This window comes from Danio aesculapii, chromosome 1, assembly GCF_903798145.1.
Source record: "Danio aesculapii chromosome 1, fDanAes4.1, whole genome shotgun sequence".
NCBI lineage: Eukaryota > Metazoa > Chordata > Actinopteri > Cypriniformes > Danionidae > Danio > Danio aesculapii.
The window spans coordinates 14,366,697-14,393,608 of NC_079435.1; the positions used below are offsets into that span (position 1 = coordinate 14,366,697).

Below are 26,912 nucleotides of genomic sequence, written 5' to 3' on the forward strand. Positions count from 1 at the left end.
ACTCCGCCCACTCGTGACGTCTGCGCAAATAGGAAGAGGACAGCATGAAGGCGGACTGGCTGTTGTTGTGTCTGTTTAGTCAATGACAGGTCAATGTTGATCGCGTTTGAATGGCAGAATCAAACAGTTGGAGGTCTCACCGGGAGTCCGACGGGAACAGATCGATTCCGAACGGCGACGACGCGCGCAATGTCCGGGAAACCGGAGTACAGACCGATGCCAAAGTACAAGGTTAGATTAACGTTAGCCTGTCAGTGAGTGTGTTCTTATGGTAATGTCAACCGGACCCCAGAGGATATGAACTCAAATAACAAGTTGTGTTTTCAACCAGGAAATTAAATTTTAACTTAATTTAATATTAATCTGATGATATTATAAATCCTGTTATAATACGAATTGTAAGTCAGATTCTGTTCGAACAATTTTCTTATTAAGAATCGACTATTATTTATTTATGTTTGCTTTTTTACACAATTAACAAAATCGCTATTTTAATAAAAATAGGCAATAATATGTAAATTGTATTTATGTATGCATATATCCTACAGGCACACTCACCAGTCACTTTATTAGGTACACCTAACTAGTACCGGGCTGGACCCCATTTGCCTTCAGAACTGCCTTAATCCTTCGTGGCATAGTTTCAACAAGGTACTGGAAATATTCTTCAGAGATTTTGGTCCATATTGACATGATAGCATCACGCAGTTGCTGCAGATTTGTCGGCTGCACATCCCTGATGCAAATCTCCCACCACATCCCAAAGGTGCTCTATTGGATTGAGATACGGTGACTTTGGAGGCCATTTGAGTACAGTGAACTCATGTCATGTTCAAGAAACCAGTCTGAGATGATTCGTGCTTCATGACATGGTGCATTATCCTCTTGGAAGTAGCCATCAGAAGATAGATTGTAGCCTCATTTCCTGTTCTTAGCTGACAGGAGTGGCACCTGGTGTGGTCTTCTGCTGCTGTAGCCCATCAGCTACAGGGTTGGACGTGTTGTACGTTCAGAGATGCTCTTCTGAATACCTCTGTTGTAACGAGTGGTTATTTGAGTTGCTGTTGCCTTTTGATGCTGGAACCAGTCTGGCCATTCTGACCTCTGACATCAACAAGGCATTTGTGCCCACAGAACTTTTACTCTCTGCATATTTTCTCTTTTTGCGGACCATTCTCTAAACCCTAGAGATGGTTGTGCGTAAAAATCCCAGTAGATCAGCAGTATCTGGCACCATCAACCATGCCATGTTCAAAGTCACTTAAATCACCTTTCTTCCCCATTCTGATGCTCAGTTTGAACTGCAGCAGATCGTCTTGATCATGTCTATATGCCTAAATGAATTGAGTTGCTGCCATGTGATTGGCTGATTAGAAATTTGCATTAACAAGCAAGTTGGAAAGGTGTACCAAATAAAGTACTTTACAATAAGGTTCCTTTAGGTAGGCTAATGTTATTTAATGCACTCGAATTAAAAAATGAACAACACTTGAGCCACATTTATTAATCATATTTATTAATCATAGTTACTAATGCATTATTAAAAAGCAAAATTGTGCTTGTTTCCATTAATGCACGGTGAGAACTATTAATGAATGACTTTATTGTTACTGTATTGTTCATGTTAGTAAATACATTACCTAGCATGAACTAATGGAGCCTTATTCTCAATTCGGATTTTCAGTCATTGCATAAATAATATGACATAATTATGACTGGGATAATACTAAGCATTTATAATGGATATGATTATTTTGTTGTACTAGTGTACTAGTAACAGTGTGCTCATCGTGTCAAATAGAGGAAATTAAACAAGAAAACCATTCTGCTTATTGACACTTAAACATATTAAAGATAAAACATTAGTTGTGTGAAATAGTATTGGCTGGTCTCAAATTATTTATGCCATTTGATTTATGCAAATTTGGTGTTCTTGCTAAAGGGTCTATTATTATAATAATAATAATAATAATAATAATAATTATTATTATTATTATTATTATTATTATTATTATTATTATTATTATTATTATTATTATTATCATTATTATTATTATTATTATTATTATTATTATTGGACTGCATTAAAAAGGTTTTCTGATTATTTGTATATCTTCTGATTTTCACTGCATTTCTCGCATAACACTGCAAATGTAATTTATTTTATTTAATAAGAAGTGTAATAACATGATTTCTGTGCTATATTTTAGGTCAGGGACCTCGACTGTCCAAAGCCAACCTCTTCACACTGTTGAGCCTATGGATGGAGCTTTTCCCAAAGAGAGAAGTCTGTCAACAAGAAAACGATGCAGTAGGCATATTTACATTCCCTCTAAACCATGGATCTCAAACTGGAATCCTGGAGGGCCGCAGCTCTGCACAGTTTTTCTCCAACCCTAATCAAACCCAGCTGATCCAACTAATCCAGGTGTTCAAGACTACGAGAGACTACTAAGCTGGTGTGAGTTGGAGCTAGTTGGGGCTAAAATGTGCAGAGCTGTGGCCCTCCAGGAATTATGTTTGAGACCACTGCTCTAAACCAATCCCATGTTTGCTTCCATTCAAAGCTATTTAAAAATGTCGAAAACATACTATAGTATTTAAAAGTACTTTAATTGATCTACTGTGGTAATTCTGTAGTTACTGTGGTAAAGATACAACTATGTTGATATAAACAAATTAACCTAATACTGTACAAAATAGTCTCTTAATAGGCTACCACTACTATAATACACAACAGGTTACTGTAGTAAAACTAAAAATATACTACAGTATTTATTACAACAGTGGTGGAGGCACACCAACAGCCCATATCATAGGTGTCTCTCTTATCCGACCCATTCATTTCACGATTTGGAGTCTCATCTAATGGTCTGATGAGTTGAATCAGGTGTGTTTGAATAGGAAGAGGTTAAAAATGTGTACTGTTGGTGTGCCTTCAGGAACAGGGTTGGGAAACACTGCTCTAGCATTCCTAAACAATGTGTTGTAAATAATATTATATACACTACCTGACCTGAATAATTTGCCCTCTCCTGTGGTTTGTAATGTAATGGGCAGCACAAATGTCTTGATACCTCAGGCTGTTGATGTTGCCATCCACTCTGCAGATTTCTCGCACACCCCCATACTGAATTTAACCCCAAACCATGATTATTCTTAACCAAACTTGACTGATTTCTATGAGAATCTTAGGTTCATGCGGGTTCCAATAGGTCTGCAGTATTTGCGATGATTGGGATGCAGTTTAACAAATGAATCAGATAAAAAATGTACCTTCGCCACTTTTCCAAATGATCAACTAGAAGTCAAGTTATTATTTGTTGCTCTTACAACTGGGATCAACGACAAGACTTTTGTCAGGTGTATACCATAAAATCCACTTAACTATAGTTTGGTTCAAAATTGTATATGAATTTCAATAGTATTTTTCATTTTGGGAATGTTATAAATAATTAAAACATGTTGTGTGAATACTGACTCAAGTGCTGTGAATGAGACAGATCACCATTAGTTTGTGCTTTACCTTTAAGAGTTTCTTCATTCTGTTGGACACAAAAGAAGCTGCTTTGAAGAATGTTGAAAACTGGTAACCATTGACTTCCATTGTAGGAAAAACAAATACTATGGAAATCAATGGCAGTTTACAACATTCTTCGAAATATCTTTTCTGTTCCAGTGAAGAATGAAACTCAAACCTCAAACCTAAATGAAGTTTCATTTATGACTGAAATATTAAGTTGAAATGTAAATATAAGTAAACAAGTAGTTACAAAGTAAATATAAGGCACAGCCTGCCTCAGGATTGATCAGTGTTATTGGTGGGTTAAGGTTATGGTAATAAACGAACTGACTAGATGAAACGTATTTGAGTAAATGATCATTTTTTTAATCATGAGAATGGGATTGTAATATTATGTTAGCAGCATATCATTTTTGAAAGCAGTATATAATGTGTGGTATTTGTCTGTATGCAGGCTGGAGTCAGTGGTCTTGTGGTGGTCCACGAGAGCAGGGTTTTGGGTCTGCATTGCTCCAGTGCTCAGTTACACGCAGGACAGGTGGCTGTGGTCAAACATGGACCCAGACTGAAAAACTGTGAGCTCTACTTCTCCCGAAAACCCTGTTCAACCTGCCTAAAGATGCTCATCAATGGTGAGAGGACGGGTTTTGCACACGACTCAACGTTGGTACAATAAAGAAGTTTAATGATACTCAACAGTCATGTCACAATTCAATAAAGACCTTCAATTCATTCGTTTGACGCAAATTACGTGACATCACCCGAACGCTTGGCCGAACCAATCACGAGGATCGAGCAGGCCGTTGTTAATATTAGGAGGAAAATAAATGATATTTATGCTTTTTTTGGAGTCAAACACTTTGTACAACGCTTGTACTAAATTTAAGACCTCGTAAATCACGATTAAGACTTTTTAATACATTTTAAAGGCTTTAATTTTTTCATAATTAACTTTTAATACTTTTTAAGACCCTGCGGACACCCTGTTTACGACATTTAATTGAATCATTTCATTTCAGTTAGCTTTTTTGTAGCTCAGCAATAAAACAAATAAACAAAAATACGTTACGTCAAATTAGAAATGACGATCTCTGTTAAAGGCATTCGGCCCAACACTCTCCATCATTCTCACGCCCCATTCAGACAGGGTGTCAGCATCAACGCTTCCTATTTACTTTGAATGGGTGACGTCAAGCGTTGCCAAACTAAATTGTGGATCCGTCTGCGCTGCTTCAGCGGCGTTGCTTGCTGCAGAAGTTGGGAATTTCTCAACTTTTCAAGCACCAACGGAAGTGTCAGCCAGTCAGATCGCTTTATGCCAATACCCCAGCTCAGACAGTAGCCGATTGCAGACTAACTTCATTGGCTGACGCTGCTATGACAATCACGTCAGCCCCCACTTTAGACTCGCCCTCGGTCAAGCGTTGACATTGAAGCCCCCTGTGAATGCACGGTCACTCTCTTCTCAGATGGGATGGTGCGCCAAATCAAAGGTTACACGGGGGCAACTTTGGCCCGCGGGCCCTACTTTGGCCATCTCTGGTTTTAAGCATATGTATTAGCTTGAGTGTGCCAGAATTCACGTTTAGAAGATATAAAACTGATATAAACATCCAAAGCCTGCAGTTTGTCACTTCCACCAAAATGGATCAACGATTTGTTTCACGTCAGCTAATACTTCTCATCAAATCTTGACCAATCAAATTCTCTTTAGTACCTGACATGCCCCGCCCCCTTCAAGACGTTTCTCATTTGCTTTTTATTTGATGCACTTGAGCTAAACCACTCTCACTGGCAGAGCGGTGATAAAAACAAAATACTATTGGCTGTTTTTTATAAGGGGAGGAGCTAATCTATATCCCGCCCTTTTTCGTTGAGATTACGTCAAACATCGAATAGAAAATGCACGTTCCTAAGCCCTTCATGGGGCCTTTAAACTGAGAGAGAGAGAGAGAGAGAGAGAGAGAGAGAGAAACACTGGCTTGGAGAAGACATATTTGTCCATAATGTAATCTAATGTAATTGATTCTTGTGATGGCAAAGCTGAATTTTTAGCATCATCGCTGCTGCCTGAAGGATCACATGATGAATCAGAAATCATTCTAATATGATTCTAATATGATTACACTAAACTGCAACTCAAACTGGACCGAAGCGGTTTCAATTCAGTAGGACTTCTTCTACGTTAAGCTGCTTTGACACAATCTACACTGTAAAAGTGCTATAGAAATAAAGATGAATTGTTTATTTGCCGCTCAGTTGTTGTTGGTGCTCACTCAGCTGGTTATCATCAATGGTGAAAACCATTAACAACACTTGTTTTAAAATAATAATGTTTGGTGCTATTATAAATGTTCTTACCGTTACTTTTGATCCCTTTAGTGCAGGTCTTACCCTTCTTACTAACACCAAATGTTGGTTATGTTTACCCCAAAAACATTAAAGGGATAGTTCACCCAAAAATGAATATTGTCTCATCATTTACCCTCGCTCATGTGGTGTGAAAAATGTATGAGTTTCTATCTTCTTCTGAACACAAAAGAAGATATTTTGAAAAAATGTGGTTCCTTGAACCCATTGGTTTACATAGTATTTTTTTCCTACTATGGAAGTCGATAGGTTTCATCATTCTTCAAAATATCTTCTTTTGTGTTCAACAGAAGTAAGAATCTCATAAAGGTTTAAAACCACATGAGGAAAGTAAATGACAACTTTCATTTTTGAATGAACTGTCCCTTTAAGCAGCAGACAAGTTTAAAAAAGAATATAGTTTTCACTTTCAAATAAGATTTTGCTTGTTTTAAAGGAAAACTCACTTGATTTTAACATTTTATTTCTAAAAAATAAAACAATATTTTTTTCTTGTCAAAAAAAACCCTCTTAATATATAAATTTTTAGATATCTGGACTAAAAACAAAACAAAAACTCAAAGTAAGAATGCATTATTTGCAGTCAGATATCCAAAGCTGAATTTTCAGCATCATAACTCCAGTCTTCAGCATCACATGATCCTTCACAAATCAAATCATTGCTAATACGCAGAAGTTGTGTTTGTATTTTTAGCGTTTGTCAGGGTTGCCATGTAGCCAGTGACAGTGCAAGCATATATGTAACATTAATCAATACTTTCAGCATCAGATTAGCGTCATGATAATTTTTAGGTCTTGTGCATTAGGGAACAGGATCAAAATCTCCACCACCACAAATCCATACCAAATTATTGTTTTAAATAAGTCTTTTTTTGCTAACTCAATTTGAAACAATAATAATTTAAGGTTTACGTAGGCACAGTGGCTCAGTTGTTACCACTGTCGCCTCACACCAAGAAGGTCGATGGTTCGATTACTGGCTGGACCAGTTGGCGTGTTCTCCCCGTGTTCATGTGGGTTTCCTCCGGGTACTCCGGTTTCCCCCAAAGTCATGCAGTATTGGTGAATTGAATAAACTAAATTGTCTGTCGTGTATGAGTCTGTATGGGTGTTTCCCAGTTCTGGGTTGCAGCTGGAAAAGCATCCGCTGCGGCAACCATTCCGTTGTGGCAACCCCTGATAAATAAGGGATCAGTAATCAGGCAGGAAGATGATGTGACGCTCTCCACATGTAGCGAAACCATAGAGCGAAACTGGTAAAATGTAAGTTTGCGTACTCCTGGTTGGAGAAAGACGAGTTTAAACAGTGGCTGAAGCCTGTCGCTGAAAACAATCGCGTAATTTATTCTTTCAAGCTTTAATTCATCCGAGCTTATCTGAGTTCTGTTGCATGGTTGTGCTCCATTGATTTATTTAACTTCAACTGTTTATTAAGTTCAAGGTTACTGATCAGATATTGATTAGAACTTGAAGTGGCGATGAGGTCTTAATGTTCTCAGAAGGTCTTTAAAAAGGTATTGAAATTACCTTTAGGATTCCTGCATATACCCTGGGAAATGAATTAGATGTTTTAAATGTACAGTAAATAATGTCACTTGGCGGATAGAGAACTATGCAGAAGACATCAGTGAGCAAATCAAGACAAAAACTAGAGTAATTCTGTTATAAATGAGATTGTTTTTGTTTTTACTGGTTTGGGTTCATAATAAAATGTAATGTATGCTGTATTAGTTAACATAAAGCAATGTTTTAATTAAATTAAATTAGGAACTTACCCATTGCAACTCTATTTACCTTTAAATTATTTAACTTTGGTTTTTGGACCTTCATAAGAAAAAGTTTGGTCACCCCTGTTTAAAACTAACAGACTGAAATAACATCTGAAATGTTTTCTTTTATTTTCATGGGATCTTTAAGCTGGAGTGAGCCGTATCTCCTACTGGCCCGGTGATGCTGAGCTCAGCCTGCTGTCTGAGAGCCTCCATCACAGCAGCTCCTCGCCTCTTCAGGAAGCCATTCTGGACGCCACCGCAGCAGAACGCCTGAAGTCCAACAGCAGACCTCACATCAGCGTGCTCCTGCAGCCCCTGGACTGCACCGTCCTGCAGTTCCTGGACGAAACCTCACAAAACGCAGACTTTCTTGGAAAGATCGCTGCAGACAATCCGGAGCGGGACATTGGAGATATCTACCGGAGGGAATTTTGGAACAACTCGGACAACTTCTCAGAGAAGTTTTTCATAAGCGACGAGGAGCGGCATAAGTATGTGCTGAACAAGATGGGGCTGGAGAACTTTTGCATGGAACCAAATTTTAGCAACCTGAGGCAGCATATGAGGAATCTGATACGGATCCTGGCGTCTGTGGCCTCTAGTGTTCCCGCTCTTCTAGAAGATTATGGTTTCTTCATGAGGGAGCCTGTTGGGATGCGTTCTCCAGCTTTACCTCAGGATGTCATACGACACTGTGTCATACAGGCTCGCTTACTGGCGTGTAGAACAGGTTCGTTTTCTGAATTATTTTGTTTGACTTCAGATGCACATCACAAACAAAGTGCCTTTAAGGCAAGTTATTTCACTCAATGGAGATCTTTGAAACACCTCTCGGGCATTCTGTTTGAATGGGGAAACATCAAGTTCTCCAAAATTTCTTATGGTTAAATCTCATATTAGGAATCACCAATACAATTAAACAACAACTGTCTCTTTAGTTTCATTTCTAAATGTTCCAATCACACAAGATCTGCAGAAACCCAAGTCTGGCCCTCCCCCTAGCCCAGAGAATCATCACTCTATATTGATCATTTATTGGCTCCTGTACTAGAAGGTGGGGCATCATTGCCATATTGACCGTCACACTTTTCCCCATTCAAAACTTTTCAAGTGACACATCTTGTGTTTGTCACAAATTAATAAGTGATGTCAGAAAGTGCCTCAGAGAATCTGGTTATGCTAAACAAAATGTTGTGCAGAAACTGTTCTAAGGTCACTTTGCAAAAGTGCGATTTAGAGAAACCAAACATGCGCACAAAAGGCCATGTGTATACCTCTCTTCCAGATCGGACTTTAAAGGTGCTGTATGTAAGTTTTGACTCTTCTAAAGCATAAAAATACCATAATATGTGCAGATATTTAAGAAACATGCTAAGTGAACATTCTTGTTTATCTGAAAAGCAATGCTGAAGTCAGATATTCTGCTTTGAAAATAGGCCTTCCGTGCCAGTACACTGTCTTTGTTTTGGTTATTTGAACCCGCCCACTGCCACTTTAGCCAATAATATTTCAGCACCCCGGGTTGCCTTGATGGAAAACAGCATATTTCAGCGCTCGTAAAGCATACGCTCGTGACCGAAATGCGACCTCCGGTGGACAGTAGCAGACTCCAAAATGAGACGCCGATACAGAGTTCCACATGAGGTTATTAATTAGCAAATGTAATGTAACGTCGTGTCCTAACAACACGCTACATGATGAGATTTGCAGTGATCAGCAATTTAGTGATAAGCAGACGAAACACGACAGAAATTTAAAAACAGCCATTCAGAAGTGCAGAATATGCAATCACGCACGAAATGGTAAGATTTATAATCTAATTAATACATATTAAACCTCTTTAATATTATTAAATGTACATGCTGAATCAATATGTGTTGGTTTGTATTAATTGTATTAATACAGTTCTAAAGTTCAATTTCAAATGGTTTATTTTATGTGCTGCTGCTTTTCTGTAGTATAGCAATAAATGTCATGTGAAATGGCATTCAAACTCACATTGTGAGCTGTAAACATTAAGCATTAAGGATTGCAATACCTAGTTCAACCACTGGGTGTCAAACTTACACACTGCACCTTTAATAAACAGCAAATGATTTTAGACTAATGTCATCAGACTAATGTCAGATCTCTGCCATGCAAATACCCCATGTAAAACACAGGGTTTTTTTCAGCCTCAATATGAGGAGGTATCCCAATCACGAAAATACTTGAAACAAACACATTTTTCATTACGCTTGAAATCTTCTCAAGTAAAACAATATCTTATTAAAAACAAAGCTAAGGTTAATTTTAGTTAAATACAGTCTGCCTGATTTTTGTCAAAAGGTGGAGGTGATACACATTTTGATGGAGGTGGCCGCCTCGTAATTCTCTACACAGGAAATCCTTGAGATATAAAAAAACATATGCCATTATCCGAATTTGTATGCTTGAGAATGACGAGCCCAAAGAAAAACGTTTAAGAGTCTGTAATTAAGGTCATGCTGGCAGAGGTAATGCCATTGGACATATTTTGGGAAAGCTTCGAGCTTCTAGTGTTATTTGCTGAGTTTGATCATTCTAATATGTAATCTTCTATTGGCTTGGATATTAGTTTCAGTGGAGGTTATCTTTGATCGACCAATCAGAATTCAGAGAGTATTATAGAGAGCTGTGTGTTAATGTTATTTAAAATCTTCACAAATATTAACTAATAATAAGTTAGTTACTTAATGTTAACACTAGTATAGTTAATTGTGCGGATTCTGCACAATTCCTTCATGTCGTCCCAACACAAATTAATTCAGTTAACTTAAGCCCCGGTCAGATCACACAATTTTTATCGTTGGTTACGAAAGTCAGTTAGATTATGCAATAATTTTTTTCTCTTGATAAACTCGTGTCTTGCCGTGGGTAACAAATGTGCCAGACTACACGTTCCTTCATGATCAGTCATCCTGTGACGTCTACGTCGAGCGTTATTTCCCAAAGCACTCACAAGTGTTGCTATAACAAAATTTCTTATCACAATTTCAATTTTTTTAATCTGATTTCAATCTCAATAAACACTGCTGCTTGCAGACAACTAATAACTACAATTTTAAGGGCATTCTTTACGACATGGATAGGATCAAACTTCTGATTCCTTTTTAATATTAAGATATTTTCTTTGAAATCTAAATGTATATTGTCCTGCCAGGGTTTCTTATTAAACAGTCCCTCGCCTGAACTTGCTGCAGCTTTCATTTTGTCTGTCTCACTCGCGGCAAGAAAAATTCAAGACATAATCTTTAAAATAATGGCATATAAAAAAATGAGCAAATATATAACAAAAAATGAATTATGTATTTGAATAAAAAAATGAAACATGCTAGACTTTCTGCGATGGTGTCATGAGGCGTCGCAGGCATGGTATTGGTTGTTGTGAACTATGCCACATTACACGAGAAGAAACAATTGAATCTTTTCATGACGCCTATTTGTCGTTTACGAAACCCCACGACACCCTACATCAAGGAAATCATGCCGTAATCAAGACAAATTCATGTGATCTGACTGGGGCTTTAATTGTTTTTACAAATTTAAGTAGATTGAACATTAAACAATTAAGTTGTGCCAAAAAAACCTCAAGAATTGTGTTGATTCAACTCATTTTAAATAGTTTGAACAAGCAGCAAAACAGCACTTTTTTGAGTGTATATGTTTATACATTACTGTTGAAATTAACTCATGTAAGATGACTACATTATTTATTTCTACTTATTTATCGGTAATTACTGCTAATTAGTCTGTTTAACTAATGTGAACATTATTAAGTGTTTTTATTACACATTTTAACTCATCTTTGTCTCTGTAGAGGATCCTAAAGTTGGAGTCGGTGCAGTTATTTGGGCAGAGGGAAATCAGGTCAGTGAAAAACTTCAGTGAACGCTTCCCCATTTCTGTACTTTCAAATACAAACAGCTCTTCTATTTCTGTTCTGCAGTCACAATGTGATGGCACGGGCCAGCTTTATCTAGTGGGCTGCGGATACAACGCTTATCCAGTGGGCTCACAGTACGCAGAGTATCCTCAGATGGACCACAAGCAGGAGGAAAGACAGAACCGGAAATACAGATACATCCTTCACGCAGAGCAGAACGCGCTCACGTTTAGGTGAGGAGATCATTTGGATGTCTATATGAACATCAAGTCAAATTCATGCATGGGTTTGTCTGTTACTCTTTTATTTCTGCATGGATGTGCAGGAGCGCGGAGATCAAAGCAGAGGAGAACACCATGATGTTTGTGACCAAGTGCCCGTGTGACGAGTGCGTCCCTCTGATTGGCTGCGCTGGAATAAAGCAGATCTACACCACTGACCTGGACAGCAACAAAGTCAAACACGACATCTCCTACCTCAGATTCAACAAGCTCAACGGCGTCCAGAAGTTCATCGTAAGTGCGTGTGAGAAATGATTATTAGCTTAATGAAATGCATCAGTTCAGCATTTTTTTTGAGAAATTGTTATAATTATTGACACCGGGAAAAATGTTAGAATTTTTATCAAGTATTAAAGGGTCCATAGTTTACCTCTTTTTTAATGATTTAATATTAACATTATGGTTCTTCTGAGTGTGCCAGTTTAGGTTCAGTTTAAAACACAATTCAGATTTTTTATTATAATGTGTTAAAAAGTGTCATGTTGGGGGCGTGTCCACAGTTCGCTGATTTAGGGGTGTGTTGCTTCACATGTAGACTACTTTCGGCTTCCCGCCCAACGTAACAAGGGGGCGGGGCCATGACCCGCTCTGTGTTTGCAACACATACAGGCAGATTGAAAGGAGGAGGAGAGGATCAGCATTCAGTCGTACATGTACGACTCGTACACAGACCAAGCAGAGAGTACAAAATCATACGTGTCTTTGTACAGTTTTACAGCCAACTGTGTGCTAGTTTCAAGTGCCGAGCTTGTACACAGAAACTAATAACCACGCACACTGAATTAACTTTGACTGAGGCACCGGATGTGCCGCTCGAAGCCGCGACACGGCACACCAGACACTCTCTGTGGCGCGGCAGAAACATGAAGTGTCCCGAATCGTCGCGCAACGCATTTTTGAATTCTAAACATAGGTTTCTGCAGCGGTCCGCGGCGCCCAGCCGTCGACTTGAGTGTACCCTGATAGAAACCGATGTTTAGAATTCTAAAACGCATGCTAGTTAAGATCACAGGGAGCTTCTGGGATCGCGAGAAATGCAAACGGCTGAAGTATAAGGTAGACTCAATGAGAAGTACACATGTTTGCAAACCTACCTAAAGATACAACCAATAATTCCGATTAGAGCGATAATGTGGAGAATATTGATCTTGTGTTGAGCCCAATGAGCCCTGCATCTAAAAATAGAGCTAGCGTGTTCCTTTAGTGATATTCCTTCGACTCACGCTGAAAATGGCGGACGTGAATCAACAAACTGAGGATATGATGACGCGCCTGTCAATCAATATTGGTGGGCGGGGGGACCGCTCTCCTACGTAAAGTTGCGGTCGGTTTGAAAACCGCTCCAATTGGTCCACCGTTTTTTATGTTGTTAAATTGAAAAAAAAGCACTGGGTGTGCTTATATCACCCCAATATGACGCTCTATACACCATACATGCACATGTGTCTGTCTAAACAGCTTGAAAAGTAGATTTTTTACCATAGGTGCCCTTTAAAGCTAAAACTCGTATTTAATTAATTTATTCATTTGTTTGTTGTTTTTAATTGTATGTTTATTACTGAAATATTCTTACTGACATGACATTAAATAAATAAGTTATAATTATCAGTAATATTCAAAATTAGGACTGTTAAACCGCTGTCTGTTGACTTGCGATAAAGCCCAATCATCACAAAGATACTAGGGTAAAAAAGTTCAGAGTTTGCATGTAAACAATAATGCCTGCCACGGAGTACGTCGGCTTTTAAGGTGAATTGAAGCTTTTATTAAAAATTGCATTTATGACATCATCATGCCAGTATATAAGCTAACAAATACCCAAACCACTGAATTACTTTCAAGATGTTTGATTGAAAACACATTCATTATGTGATTAAATGAGTTTAGGTTTAGAGCGAGATTCTGACTCATCCAGTAATGGGTTGTTTTCATATAACGTCATGAATGACGCGCAAAATTCAGATGGAGGGCAGGAAGTGATTCTTCAACATAGAAATCGCTATCAGAACATCTAAATGTTTCTGTTTTATGTGGTTTATAATTGTTTAAATCGGCCAAAATAAGAAATGCCCAACAGCTTTTATAGACTTCCAAAAGTTTTTGCTCATAAAGAGGGGACAGTTCAAGAAACTGGTAGAAAAACGTAAGAAAAGGCGGCATGTCATAAACATTTTTTTCAGTACATCCACGTGTACAAACATTTTTGAAGGCGATAATTTATTTGACAGCACCAATAAAGATTATATACAGGCCTAGCTATGTGTTTAAATGTGTTCTATAAAAATCAGATATAAACACCACCACACTTACACAAAATCCAGGAGAATATAAATAACGTACCCTGACATGAAATCTGTCTTGTTTTGCAATAGTCCAAGTATTTACTGGAGTTAGGGTGGAATAAACAACCGTAATGTTAACATCGAGATGTGCAGCAGCGGTGAATGTTTGTTGATGTTAAGTTCATCGACTGAGAAAAAAGAAATGCAACGCTTACGACAAAACTAGACTTTTAGACTAGTTATTATTGTGGAGCACTTTCCCCTTTACAAAAATAAATAAATAAATAAATAATGTAGACTATGCGTCCATGCTTTTGGATGCTTTCATCTGTTATTCTGTGATGTCTGGAGATTTCATAGGGGAAAACCTATAGTAATTTTAATAAACATGTTTTTGAACCACATAGTAAAGTGTATAATGTGTTAAATTCTTTAATGAATGCTTGAGAACACTGATCAGCTGTAATAAATACTGTAACGATAGTGTGGTGTATCATGGTGTATAATTATAGCATAGAAAACTGAAGCATATTAAATAATTTATTACTACAGTTGTGTTGTACCACAGCGACAATATAATTACGACAGTTTAATTCAAGTAATTATCTATAGCATGCTTCCAAACACTACAGTATTTACCATAGTATTTTTCATATAATGTAATTATACAGTATCTATCGCTTCGATGACAGACAAATATATTTTAGTTCAGGGGAAAACTTGACCCTCTTCATGATATAAGGATCCTGCACAACATATGTGCTTATTTTCTATTTCTATCTGAAATATGGTGTAAATTGCAGAAATATGGACTTTCCTCTATGTCTCCCATTCATTTTTTTACTTCCTGCCCTCCATCTGAATTTCGCTCGTCAGCAGAACCACATGATTCAAAACCTATAAAAACAACTGAAATCTGAGTCATTGAATCATTCCAGAAAATTGTTCACAAACAAATGATTCATCCAGTGGTGAAACAATTCTTTGAGTGAGTCAATGAATTATTCAAAAGAACTGATGAAAATGCAGTTTTATCCAGTTATAAAACAAACCTTTAGCTAAGTTAAAGAATCATTAAACAAATGAAAATGCGTATTAATTCAGTTAAAAAAAGGCTTTGTTGTAATAATTTTATGGAATTAGTTTTAAAAAATGCGGATCCATCAAACAAAGTCTTTGAGGGAATCATTGAATTATTCAAGACAATGATTCAAATACTGATTCATACAGTAATGAAACAATTCTTTGAGTCATTGACTGCATTTTTAAACAGTTAAACTAAGCAGTGAAACAAGTGAAGCTTTTGTTTGTCACTGAATCATTCTAGAGAACAGTATTAAATGCTAATTCATCCAGTAATAAAATAAGTCTTTGTGTGAGTGTGTCAAGTAATGAAAAACTGCTTTGAGTTAGTCACTGAATCATTCAAGAAAAATGCAGATTCACCTAGTGAAACATGTGAAGCTTTTGTCTCTGAAATCGCAGCTTTTGTCAGTGAATCATTCAATAGAATTGTTTAAACAATGCAGATTTATCCTGTTATAAAACAAGTCTGAGTGAGTTATTGAATCATTCAAGAAAATTGCTCCAAAACGTATTCAATCATCAAAAATGAAGTCCTTACTATTTTTTTCCCAAGGAATTTGTAAAATTCTAATTCATCAGCAAACCAGTGATTTATTTATTTATTTATTTTTTATTGAATCATTGAATCATGCATTTAAAAACTACTGATTCATCTGTAATGAAACAATTCTTTGAGTGAGACACAAGAGAACTGCTCAAATGCAGATTCGGCAAGCAGTGAAAGGAGTGAAGCTTTTGTTCAAAAGAATCATTTAAAAACTCATTTATTTGGTAATGAAAAAAGTAAAACCTTTTAAAGAAACGTCAATCATTTTATTTTGTGGAGGAAGGATCTTCCTCTGCCTTTTGGGTGCTACAGCAGGTGCCTCTGACAGTGCAGAATGTTTCATCAACATTATGGGGAGAAAAATTGTAAACATACAGTACAGCACTTCAAGATTCACACTGCTAGCGATTGAAGATTTCTGTACATTTGGCAAGCTGAACACATTCTGTACTGTACAGGAGACACGGCACGGAGGAGATTGATTGGCACTGGTCAACAGCTAATCAGGACGCAGAACATAATGCGCTGTCAAAAAAAGCAGGTCACATTACACGGGAAAAAAAATCGTAAAATTGCGAGACTGCGAAAGGTGATCCACCGAGGAACCACTGTATATTTTTAATTGTCTGTTCATAATCATTGACTAATTGGGATTATGATTTTGATTTGTCTTTTTTTTCAGTGGCAGCAGAGATCTTCCATTAGAAACACTTCAGAACAAGATGCTCTCCCTACAGCAAGTGCGTTTTGTCTTATTTCTACAAAAATAATATATGGCATGTGAATTATTGTTTATTAGTACCTGAATCTTTGATTTCAATGGTAAAATCTGTAGTATATGTTGTTGTTTTTTTATCTTTGCAGATGGTTGCTTTAAACGAAGAGACGAGGAAAGCAGTTTTCAGTGCAATAAAAGACTGCGATCTTAGATGAGATTTTAAAAGCTGCTCTTCTGTCTGGATGGCAGAAACGTTTTCAGATATACAGTAATTAATACTGTACATCAAACTGTCCAAGACCCTGATGATGAAGAACATTTGAACCTGCCATCCTCATATGCTGCATGATCCAAATCAGCAAAGTGTTTTACGTTTAGCGTGCTGTAAATGCATTTCAGAAACCAGATTTGGTTTTTATAATTGCGCATTAATTGTCAAATTGACAAGATAACCAGATTATCATGCGTTCGTGTGAAATATATTTATTCAAAATGGAGAATTTCATTTACAGAGCACAAATTTGCACTACTGTATTTTTTGGCGGGAAAAAAAGGAGTCAGTAATGCTGCTAATGCTTCACTTGGACTTTATTGATACGGTACTTTTAGCATTTCAGATGGAAACTGCACCGGTGTTTGTAGTAGGAAAGATTTTGACTTCAAATTGTGAACACACAGTTTGGCATTTTCAAAAGTAAAGGCTGACAGATATTCAATAAATGTGGCTCAGACGGATTTTAGAGTTGAAAACAGTTGCCTTAAGAGAACAGAAATGTGTTATTCTTCGCTCTACAGGCGACAGATTCAAACCTCAAACCAGATTTCATCCCGTACAAAACATCATAAAAAAAAATCAACTGAATCAATCAACCATACAGGAAAAAGAATCAAATTTAATGAGTTTTCTTCAACAGCATAACTCAAATATAGTGAGTTAAAGAGGTTCATTGCTTAATCAAGCTAAATATGCTCAATCAGAACATATTCAAAACAATAAAAACAAATTAAGCTCCCCCTTCCAATATCTTCTCAAATAATAATAAAAAGAACAAAAAGGCACCTGTTTTATACATTTGCGTCCTCATTTCATCTGATTTTCAGCTATGCAACAATCTACTTCTGTCCAATTCATCAAAGACAGCTGAATTATGGGTTATAGCACAAAATACATACTACAGTAAAAGGAAATACTATAGTATAACACTACAGCTGCACTACAGTATAAAGAAGTACTTCAGTCGGACGCACTAAAGTTAAGATACTATAACGCTGAGGATACTATAGTAAAACCAAAGCGCTACAGGAAAAAACCCTCATTGATCTATGTTGAAATCTAGAGCTGGAATTTACACCGGTTCACTTAGTGCCAAGGTTGATTTTTCAAGATGATTCTTCTTCTTCTTTCTAAATTAAAAAAGGCAACCACCTTAAAAGAGTAAAATCAGCGTGTTTAAAAAGAAAAAAACTGAAGTAAAAATATATAAAATAAAAATAGTAATCAGAAAACGAGAGAAAAAATGTACATGAAGACCCACAGACGCTCTTCCTGCTTCAGATAAACCATCATTAAAATACTGATAAATGAATTCTTCCTTCTTAAATGAAACACAGAACAGAGAGGAAATGATCGGGTTGGTAGTGTTGTGGAAATAAGAGCTGGACAAAGCAGGATTAGTGCAGTTACAGAGAGGAAATCAACAGCTCTTCATCTTCTCCAGCAATAAAACGCAAACTTTCAGTCGCGTCGAGTCTCCAGGAACCGAGAGAGAAACATCCAGAAACGGAAAAATGAAAGTTTACCTGTACTTCCTCATCCGCAGAGAGACGTGTCTCGAAGTCGATTCTTCCTGTAACTCAAACTGGCTGATTCCTACTTTAAAACATCCTATTCATGGCACGAAAACGTTCGCAATTAAATCAAAATCACCAAAGGGGAAACGTAAAATAAGAAACGGAGAACGTCAACGATGAGGAACCTTCTTTTGTAAGCCTCAGAACTAAGAAAAGACAAATTTGTGGAGATTTTAAATAGAATTATTATTGTTAATATAATTTTTTTGTGTGTTTTGTTTGTTTTCCTAATACTGAAGTAGCTAGAGTTTAGGAGGCAGGCTTCTTTAGGTCTCGTATTTGTTTGACCAGGTACGTCTTCTCGTCGTTGAACTGCTCGTCGTCTGTGCGATCTTTCTGAAAGTTGCTAAGGAAGTCGATGAGTTTGGTTTGGTTCTTCAACAGAATGTCTACGATGGGTTGTGTTTTATTTGGATTGGCCACAAACACCTGAGGAGACACAAACAGAACATTAGAGAGAACATTTAACCATAATGAACAGCTATTTCAAGATTCTCTCTATATATTTTCTTATAGGATTTGGAATGTAGAGAACAAAATACACTTTCAATCAATGAGAATATATTGGAGGGAATAAAACGAAACAAGGAACATCTTGAGAATAAGAGTCTTTGTTTTCCTTTGTGAAAGGGTCACACAGTTTTTGAGACAGTCATATGTGTCCCACATTGCTAAAAACACTATTAGTACACATTTTTCACAAAAAAAAAGGGAAAATTGGTTTGAAAAAAAAGAAAAAGTCATGAAAGTGAGTGAGTCCAGCCTTGTTTAGGTTTGAGGAAAGGGTTTGCATAAAAAGGGGAGTTTGAGTACGCACACATGCTAATTTTCACAGCGTCAACACAATTACAGGGCAGATAGACATGGACATCAGTAATCAGATTAATTCCCTTAATCTGAATAAGACAATAATATGATTAAAGTGTTTACACGAGTTGCTTATTGAATGTTCCTGTCATGATCCCGATTTACCTGTTATAGCACATAATTCGATTAATGTCATTGCGTCACCACGCTATCCACATTTTCTCTGGAGTTACATGTTATTTCGGGTGTTTCGTTCTTAATTTGTTAACTTTAACTGCAGTTTGTAGAAAAAAAGAAAACCTCCGAATTTTGTGATGCAGGTGTCTGTGGTCCTTAAATGGTAGATGCAGAAAATGGTGTCAGACAGCTGTGTGTATAAAATGTTTTCCCTACAAACACATTTTTGTCGCGTGTTAGCAGACCACTGTAATCCACACACGAGCTGTCCTCTCATTGTGGGGGAATGGAAACAAAACCTTCGTTGTGGCCCATTTATAAACAAAGCAACACTGATGACCCATGTCTCTGAACAATTCTTCTTTTTCCACTCATTTTAAATTACGATTGGGCGTCTCTCTGAACACTGTAACAGGTTAAAACAGTCTTCAAAGCTGTATCATGCATATTAATGAAGTTGCACCTCATTCACATCAGAGCACGCTGATTGGTTCGAACCAAGTCTTTCTCATAAATAATGCTGAAAACTCAATGACATCACTTTGTACAGACATTCAGTCTACACGCTGGAATTTACACAAGGATCTCATCGCCGTGACGCAGCTTCAAAATTTATTTTCAAACCAAAAGAACAAATGTGCTTGAAATAACGCAAAAACAACCAATTTGACCTTTTTAGTGAAATATGTGTGTCCTAATCGTGTTTTAAACAACGTGGGACACATATATATGACTGTAAACATCTCAAAAAATGTGTTTTGGTGTTTCGTGACCCTTTTGACGTTTTTAAAATTATTAAAATGATCCATGCTGACATATACAGCAGGGGAAATAAGTATTGAACACATCACCAGTTTCCTCAGAAAATTTTATGCAGATCTCTTTGTAATACTTCTGTCAACAAACTATGATTTGTGACACTCTAATTCTGATTTTGAATACAATTTAGGATGGATATTTTGCAGCAATTGTGTTTTCCAGGACAGAAAACAGAGGAAATAAGAATACCGGTACCTTGAAGACGTGGAAGGCCTCAAACTGGATGTTGGGACTCTTGTCTCTCAGCAGGTTCATCATGAGCTTCAGGTTCTCTGGTTTACTGATGTACCGCGTCATGACCGTGAAGTTGTGTCTGTCCAGGAGCAGTTCACCCAGCAGCTGTCCGGTAAATAACACACACAAACAGGAGATTAATGACAGGACGGATGACAGAAAACACACGTCTGAACACACACAGACACACCTTCAGCGACTGTCTCTTGGTCACGTAGTTCTCTGAGTGAAGCAGTTTCTCATAGTTATCAAAAACCTGGAAGAGAGCAGCAAGAATCATTGAACAATTACAGCTTTGGCAAATTGGAGTTATTCATGAGAAGCATAATATTTTACCGCATCGTAGTTCTGTTCTAAAAACTCCGCCACCAGAGCCTTGTGTCTCGTGAGCAGGTCCTGTTGAGAAAAAAAAAATTAATTAATTAAATAATTATTAATTTCACATTTAGCAAATCCTGTGTTTTTATATTAATTCATTAGTTTACTTTTTCAGAGAAATATATTGCAATATGATAAAAAAACACACGAATGTTAACCAGATGACTTGAATGAGTACATTTCACTTAAAACATCAGAAAATCAGGAAAACAACGAACATGTGAATGATTTATCGCTTTAGAATTTTTGACCTATAGGTGGCAGAGTTGCAAATTGGATGTGTTGGGGTCAGTAGTAGATGACAATGAAGAGCCTGAAGTTTGGTGCCAAGATATTTAAGCATTTAGAAAATCATTAATTCTTAAAACAGATATATTGTGATTTTAAATTCAGTGTGGACAATGCTGATAATAGAAGGAGACATATTATAAAAATAAATTAATTAATTAATTAAAATGAATAAATATATAAAAATAAATAAATAAAATAAATGAAAAATAAATATAACGAAAAAAAATAAATAGATAAAATAAAAATAAATAAAAACAAATAAATAAATTAAAATAAATAAATACATAAAAATAAATACAAAATAAATAAATTAATTTTAAATACAAAATAAATTAATTAATTTTAAATAAATTAAAATAAAAAATAAATAATAAAAAGTAAAAATAAATAAAAATAAATGAATACAAAAAATAAATACAAAATATTTTTTTAATTAATTTTAAATAAAAAAAATAAATAAAAAATAAAGTAAAAATAAATAAATGAATAAATAAAAGTAAAACTACATAAAAAATAAAAATAAATAAATAAATAAAAACAAATAAATAAATAAAATAAATTAAATAAATAAAAATAAATAAAAATAAAAAACATTTTATATTTCTATACATTACTTGAAACTTTAAAGACACTTTGCTTGCATTAACTCTGCTTTGTGTATAACATTAGTGTTATTTACTGTAATGCTGATAATAGGAGGAGACATATTGATTCATATCAAAGACTCACATATTTAATGAATATGATGTGTAATATATAAAGTGCTCACCTTAAAAGTGGCGAATGCATCAGATGCGATGTCGAACGTGGACATCTCCACGTAGCTGAAGAAATCTTTGAAGTGTTCAGAATGGAGGACGATTTTGGCGAGAGGCTCGTGCCTGATGCACTCGCGCAGCATAATCCCACAATTCAACGCCACCTGAGGAGTCTCATACCTGCACAAATCACACAGTAATGCCATCCTTATGAAAACCAGTCTTGAGGAGGTGAAACGCATTTGATGTGCTGTGCTTTGATCTTGATGCATCTGTATAATGTTAAACTGCTCAATTGGCTGGACTGATGGTTGTGAAGCTCTTTAATGAAAGCAGCTTCTAGGAAACATGTATGAGGAACAGCGCTCGTCTCTCTCACCCTTTGAGTAAGATGAAGAGCACTTCCTGACGGGAGCAAAAATACTCCACTGTCGGGCTGCGGGTCCCGATCTGACGACGCAGGATGTTGTTGAAGATCTGACAGACGTCCTTCTTACCCTACACACACATTATCATTACACTGATTAATACAACTTTTTAATTTGATAAGATGCCAATTATGTCCAACCTACTACTTGATATGAAAATAAAGCAAAGTTAAGACAAAATGATGAGCCTTTCTGTGAAATTTGTATTATTTTTTTCAATATTTCCCCCTTATTATTCTTTAGGTAATATTTTTCACATATTTAATTTATTAAAGTTTAATAAAGTTAGTTTCAAGAGTTAACAGAACCAGGGTATTTTTTACAGCATTTCTTCCTATTATATTTTTCTTCTGTGGACAATCGTATTTCTTTTGGATTGGCTGGAATACAAATAAGGTCAGTATTTTTAGCCTCCTATTTGATCCTTTACATCAGTGGTGTCCAAACTCGGTCCTGGAGGGCCGGCGTCCTGCATATTTTAGTTCCAACCCCAATTAAACACACCTGAACCAGCTAATCAAGCTCTTCCTAGTTATACTAGAGTTCCAGGCAGGTGTGTTGGAGGAAGTTGGAGCTAAACTATGCAGGACCCCGGCCCTTCAGGACCGAGTTTGGACACCCCTGCTTTACATACATTGGAATCTATTGCCTACAGAATAAACCACTGTTATCTAATGATTACTTAATTAACCTAACTTTCACTGCACTATTTAACATTTGCACATTTAAAGTTTGCACATATTTGCACTACATTCACTTATCTGAACTGTACAAACCCACTGCACATGAACATTTGTAATTGTTTATCTATCTGCCACTCCTGATTATTAATAGCATCCTGTACATATATTAATTTATTGTAAATCTGTTCATAGCTAATACAACCTGTATAAAATGTTGATAGTACATCCATCTGTAAATATTACCATAATTTTTCTATAACTGCACTTTATAACTTATACCTGTATCCTGCACATGCTGCTATTGCACTGCTGGTTAGACCGAAACTGCATTTTGTTGCCTTGTACTTGTACATGTGTAATGACAATAAAGTTGAATCTAATCTAATCTAACCTAACTCGTCTAGTTACTCTAATCAACCCAGTTAAGGGTTTAAATTGTTCTTTAAGCTGAAGACGAATACCTTGCAAAATAAGTAGTAAAATATTATGTACTCTTATCATGATAAAGATAAAATAAATTCGCTGTTAGAAATTAGTTACTAAATAATTTTGTTGAAAACTGAACAAACATACATTTATTCGTGTTGAAAAAGAATCATCTCTGTTAAACAGCACTTGGGAAATATTTGAAATAAGAAAGTTTGAAAGAACGGCTAATCATTTTGTCTTCAACTGAACAAACATGCATTTAAAGGTCGTCATCCAAGTAAATAATCAAAGTTTTTATAATAATTTCTCCAGTCTTCAGTGTCACAACATTTTTGGATTTTCATTTGAAAGGTTTAGTGATTTTATTGTTTTTAAATAAATAAAGTAAATAAAATTACAGAAGTTAAATTAAAATTTGTAAAATAAAACAAAATAAAATAAATAATAAAAATAATTAAATCAAACTAAATTAAAATAAAATAATTAAATTAGTAATTAAAATAAATGAAAATTAAATTAAATTAATTAAAGTAAAAATAATAAAATTTAAATAACAAAAATTTAAATAAATAAAATTAATAAAAATAAATAAATTCAAATTAATAAAATAAAAAAAATAATTAAAAATACATAAATTAAATAAAAAACTAATTTAAAATTAAATTAAAATAAAACAAACAAATAAAATGTAAAAAATAAATAAATTAAATTAAAATTTATAAAATTGAAATAAAAATTAATAATAAAAATTGTAATAAATAAAAATAAAATAAATAAATAAAATAAATTTAACTAAATTAAAATAAATTAATAAATTAATTTAATTAAAAAATAAATAAAAACATTTCATTAATAAAGTGAAATTAATTAAAAAATAAAATATGTAACTAAATGAAAATAAAATAAAAATTAAAAAAATAAAATTAATAATAAATTTATTAAATAAAAATTAATAAAATGAAAATTAATAAAATAAAAATAAATTAAACTAAACTATATTAAAATAAAATAAATTAAATTAAATGAAATTTAAATAAACAAAATAACAAAAATAAATGAAAATAAATTAAAATCAATAAAACAAATTAAATAAATAGTTTTTACAGGTTTTTTTAGATTTAGTTGAGTTTGATGTAAACTAAATGAAAATATTACATTACATTACTTAAATAATCTTTTATTAAAACAAAAATAAATAAGATTTTAGTTAAATATAATAACCTTGTTTGGCACTCAATATAAAGCTATAATATCATCATCTATTTTGAACAGCTGTAATGCATCATTTTCTGGAAACTTTGATAAAACCTGAAAAATGCTACTATTAAAAGAACAGCATTTATGTGGATCTGAAATCTTTTGCAACCTTGTAAAAGTCACTTCTGATTAATGCATACATGCAAAAGTCTTCATTTGTTGAATAAAGCATCCAGACCTCAAAGTCGATGACCTGCAGGTTCTCCACCAGTGAGATGAGCAGATTGCTGTTGTAGAGCTCCTGGGCCAGCTGAGCCACGGTTTCTGTGTGCGGCTCCTTATCATTGGTGCCGTACAGGATCTCCTTCATCGCTACCAGACACTTTGACACCTCTTCTGAAGCCTGACACACACACACACAAGATTATCAATACAGACAATACTGATCATTCAGCACACATCAGCCATTTCCAAACATCAGTGTATAGAACAGATGTTACACCACACATCACAATCCCCTCTGAACAAGGATTGTGGGTAATTTCACAGGTAATCTCATTATACACAGAACACCTTTATCGATTTATCAGATGTTGATATGGCTGAAAGTATGGATGACATTTCTCTCAGGATCAGCAGGTTTCCAGCCGTTCAAATGCTTGACTTTAGCGCAGAGCTGCTGAAAAGAGTGTTAGCGGGCAGGTGTAAATGAGCCAGAGGTCCAGCACAGGAGAGACATTCCCACCTCTCTGACATCTTTCTACTCACAGCACAAATATGAGGCATTCCAGGAAGCAGAGCTGCTGCTGGAAGTGCCGCAGGGTAAAGTTTACCCATGACTGTTTATCTAATGTACATGACAGATTAGGAATTGCAGTGTTACTTGAATAGTTGTGATTAGAATCTATGAGTGAGGTGAAATTGTTGTGGAGTGGAAAATGGAGAAGCACATGAAAAAAGCTACATAATAAAGACTTACAGAGCTTTCTAGAGTTGAACAATTTGGATGACATTTTTCCCTCACCTTTCACCCACTGAGATAAGGTAATCCGTTTTAGACACCTTAGTGAATGAAAAACTGATTTCAGAGCCACTACAGGCCATGAGTGAAGGCGAGTCTGATGGCTGGATGATGTGAGAGATGAGTGTTGTGTTCTAGGTCCACAAACAACTGCACATTCAGCAAGTTTTTAATTAAACTATTGATTTTTCCTTTATGGTCCCACTTTACAATAAGGTTTTATTAGTTAACGTATTTACTAACATGAACTAATAATGAACAATACATATACAGTATTTATTAATGACAGTTCAACATTTACTATTGCATTATTAAAATATGAGTACATGCTTCTTAACATTAGATAATGCACTAGTAGTTAACATGAACGACTGTATATTCACATAGACATTAAAGGGACATGAAACCCCCCTCTTTTGGTTCAAGTCTACCTCAGAATTTAAAAAAAAATGCTACATGGTGGACATGGAACGCTGTGAGCAGAGGGAGGAGAGTGGCGTAGCCGGCAGAGCAGGGGAAAAAGGGGGAGCAAACAACTGTTGTCAGTTGGCTCACAAAAATCAGACACAAACTGTGAGAAGACCCATGATTTTACACTTTACAAAGTTAAAATGCAAAGCAATAAAGAGCAAGTAGTTTAGTGTCCTGCTACATTTGTTATTCATAATTTCATATACACATAACCACAATTGGTTCTATCATTATAAAGATAATCATGTTTATATAAACACTATAAATGAGGAGGACTTCTCTCCTCCTCAATCCCCAGGTCTGAATGCACACACAGTGTATAGCAGCGCAGCAGGTCTAGGCATGGGCCGGTATAAGATTCTGACGGTGTGATAACCTTGGATAAAAATATCACGGTTTCACGGTATTGAGATTACTGCTCTAAAATATATTCTTTTTAAATGTCTGTCTGGGTAAAAACTAAAACTTTTTCCCCTTTGAACACAATATATTTTATTTTGAGAAACATTTTAAATATTTTGGTGCAGTAAACATGTCGGGCTAAATAATTCAAATGAATCATTGACTTCTGCTGTCTTCATTAGTTACAAAAACACTGATTTCTTCACAATTTAAAACGCCACCTTTGGAGATCTTTTCTGCTGGAGATACTGTTGTCCTAAAAAACAAACAAAAAAAATGTAATAAAAAAATATTACACATACCTTAGGAAAGGTATTACAGAAAATTTTGGCAGTTTTAAAACCTTGACTTTTCCAAACCACAGTATACCTTGAAAACGGTTATCGTCCCATGCCTAAGCAGGTCTCATTAGCCCTTCGATAATAATACAGAGGATTTTAAATATAGGCGAACACAGCAGCACTGATATAGGCAATGTGTCTG

The 26,912-nt window shown here is 35.5% G+C and overlaps 2 protein-coding genes across 2 annotated transcripts in view; one reads left to right on the forward strand and one right to left on the reverse strand.

Moving 5' to 3' along the window:
- On the forward strand, positions 1 to 17,542 carry cdadc1 (cytidine and dCMP deaminase domain containing 1). Its single transcript, XM_056456643.1, has 9 exons — positions 1 to 231; positions 2,211 to 2,311; positions 3,978 to 4,155; positions 7,811 to 8,395; positions 11,504 to 11,553; positions 11,633 to 11,802; positions 11,895 to 12,084; positions 16,448 to 16,505; positions 16,630 to 17,542. The coding sequence occupies exons 1-9, from the start codon at positions 111 to 113 to the stop codon at positions 16,692 to 16,694; spliced, it is 1,518 nt and encodes a 505-aa protein (XP_056312618.1). The 5' UTR covers positions 1 to 110; the 3' UTR covers positions 16,695 to 17,542.
- cab39l (calcium binding protein 39-like) overlaps positions 17,054 to 26,912 on the reverse strand; it is a 20,981-nt gene continuing 11,122 nt past the window's right edge. The window contains exons 3-9 of the mRNA XM_056456644.1: positions 24,774 to 24,938; positions 22,178 to 22,296; positions 21,810 to 21,978; positions 20,708 to 20,767; positions 20,562 to 20,627; positions 20,333 to 20,476; positions 17,054 to 18,763 (exon numbers count right to left, since the gene is read on the reverse strand). Coding sequence (XP_056312619.1) covers positions 18,584 to 18,763; positions 20,333 to 20,476; positions 20,562 to 20,627; positions 20,708 to 20,767; positions 21,810 to 21,978; positions 22,178 to 22,296; positions 24,774 to 24,938 — 903 coding nt within the window. The 3' untranslated portion in view covers positions 17,054 to 18,583. The remainder of the gene's footprint in view (positions 18,764 to 20,332; positions 20,477 to 20,561; positions 20,628 to 20,707; positions 20,768 to 21,809; positions 21,979 to 22,177; positions 22,297 to 24,773; positions 24,939 to 26,912) is intronic.

Excerpts from the sequence above, each read along its gene's own strand:
- cdadc1 (XM_056456643.1), top strand. The coding sequence starts at position 111 with ATGGCAGAATCAAACAGTTGGAGGTCTCACCGGGAGTCCGACGGGAAC. Across the intron at positions 4,156-7,810 it reads CCTAAAGATGCTCATCAATG|CTGGAGTGAGCCGTATCTCC; the intron begins GTGAGAGGACGG and ends GGGATCTTTAAG. Across the intron at positions 11,554-11,632 it reads TTTGGGCAGAGGGAAATCAG|TCACAATGTGATGGCACGGG; the intron begins GTCAGTGAAAAA and ends TCTGTTCTGCAG.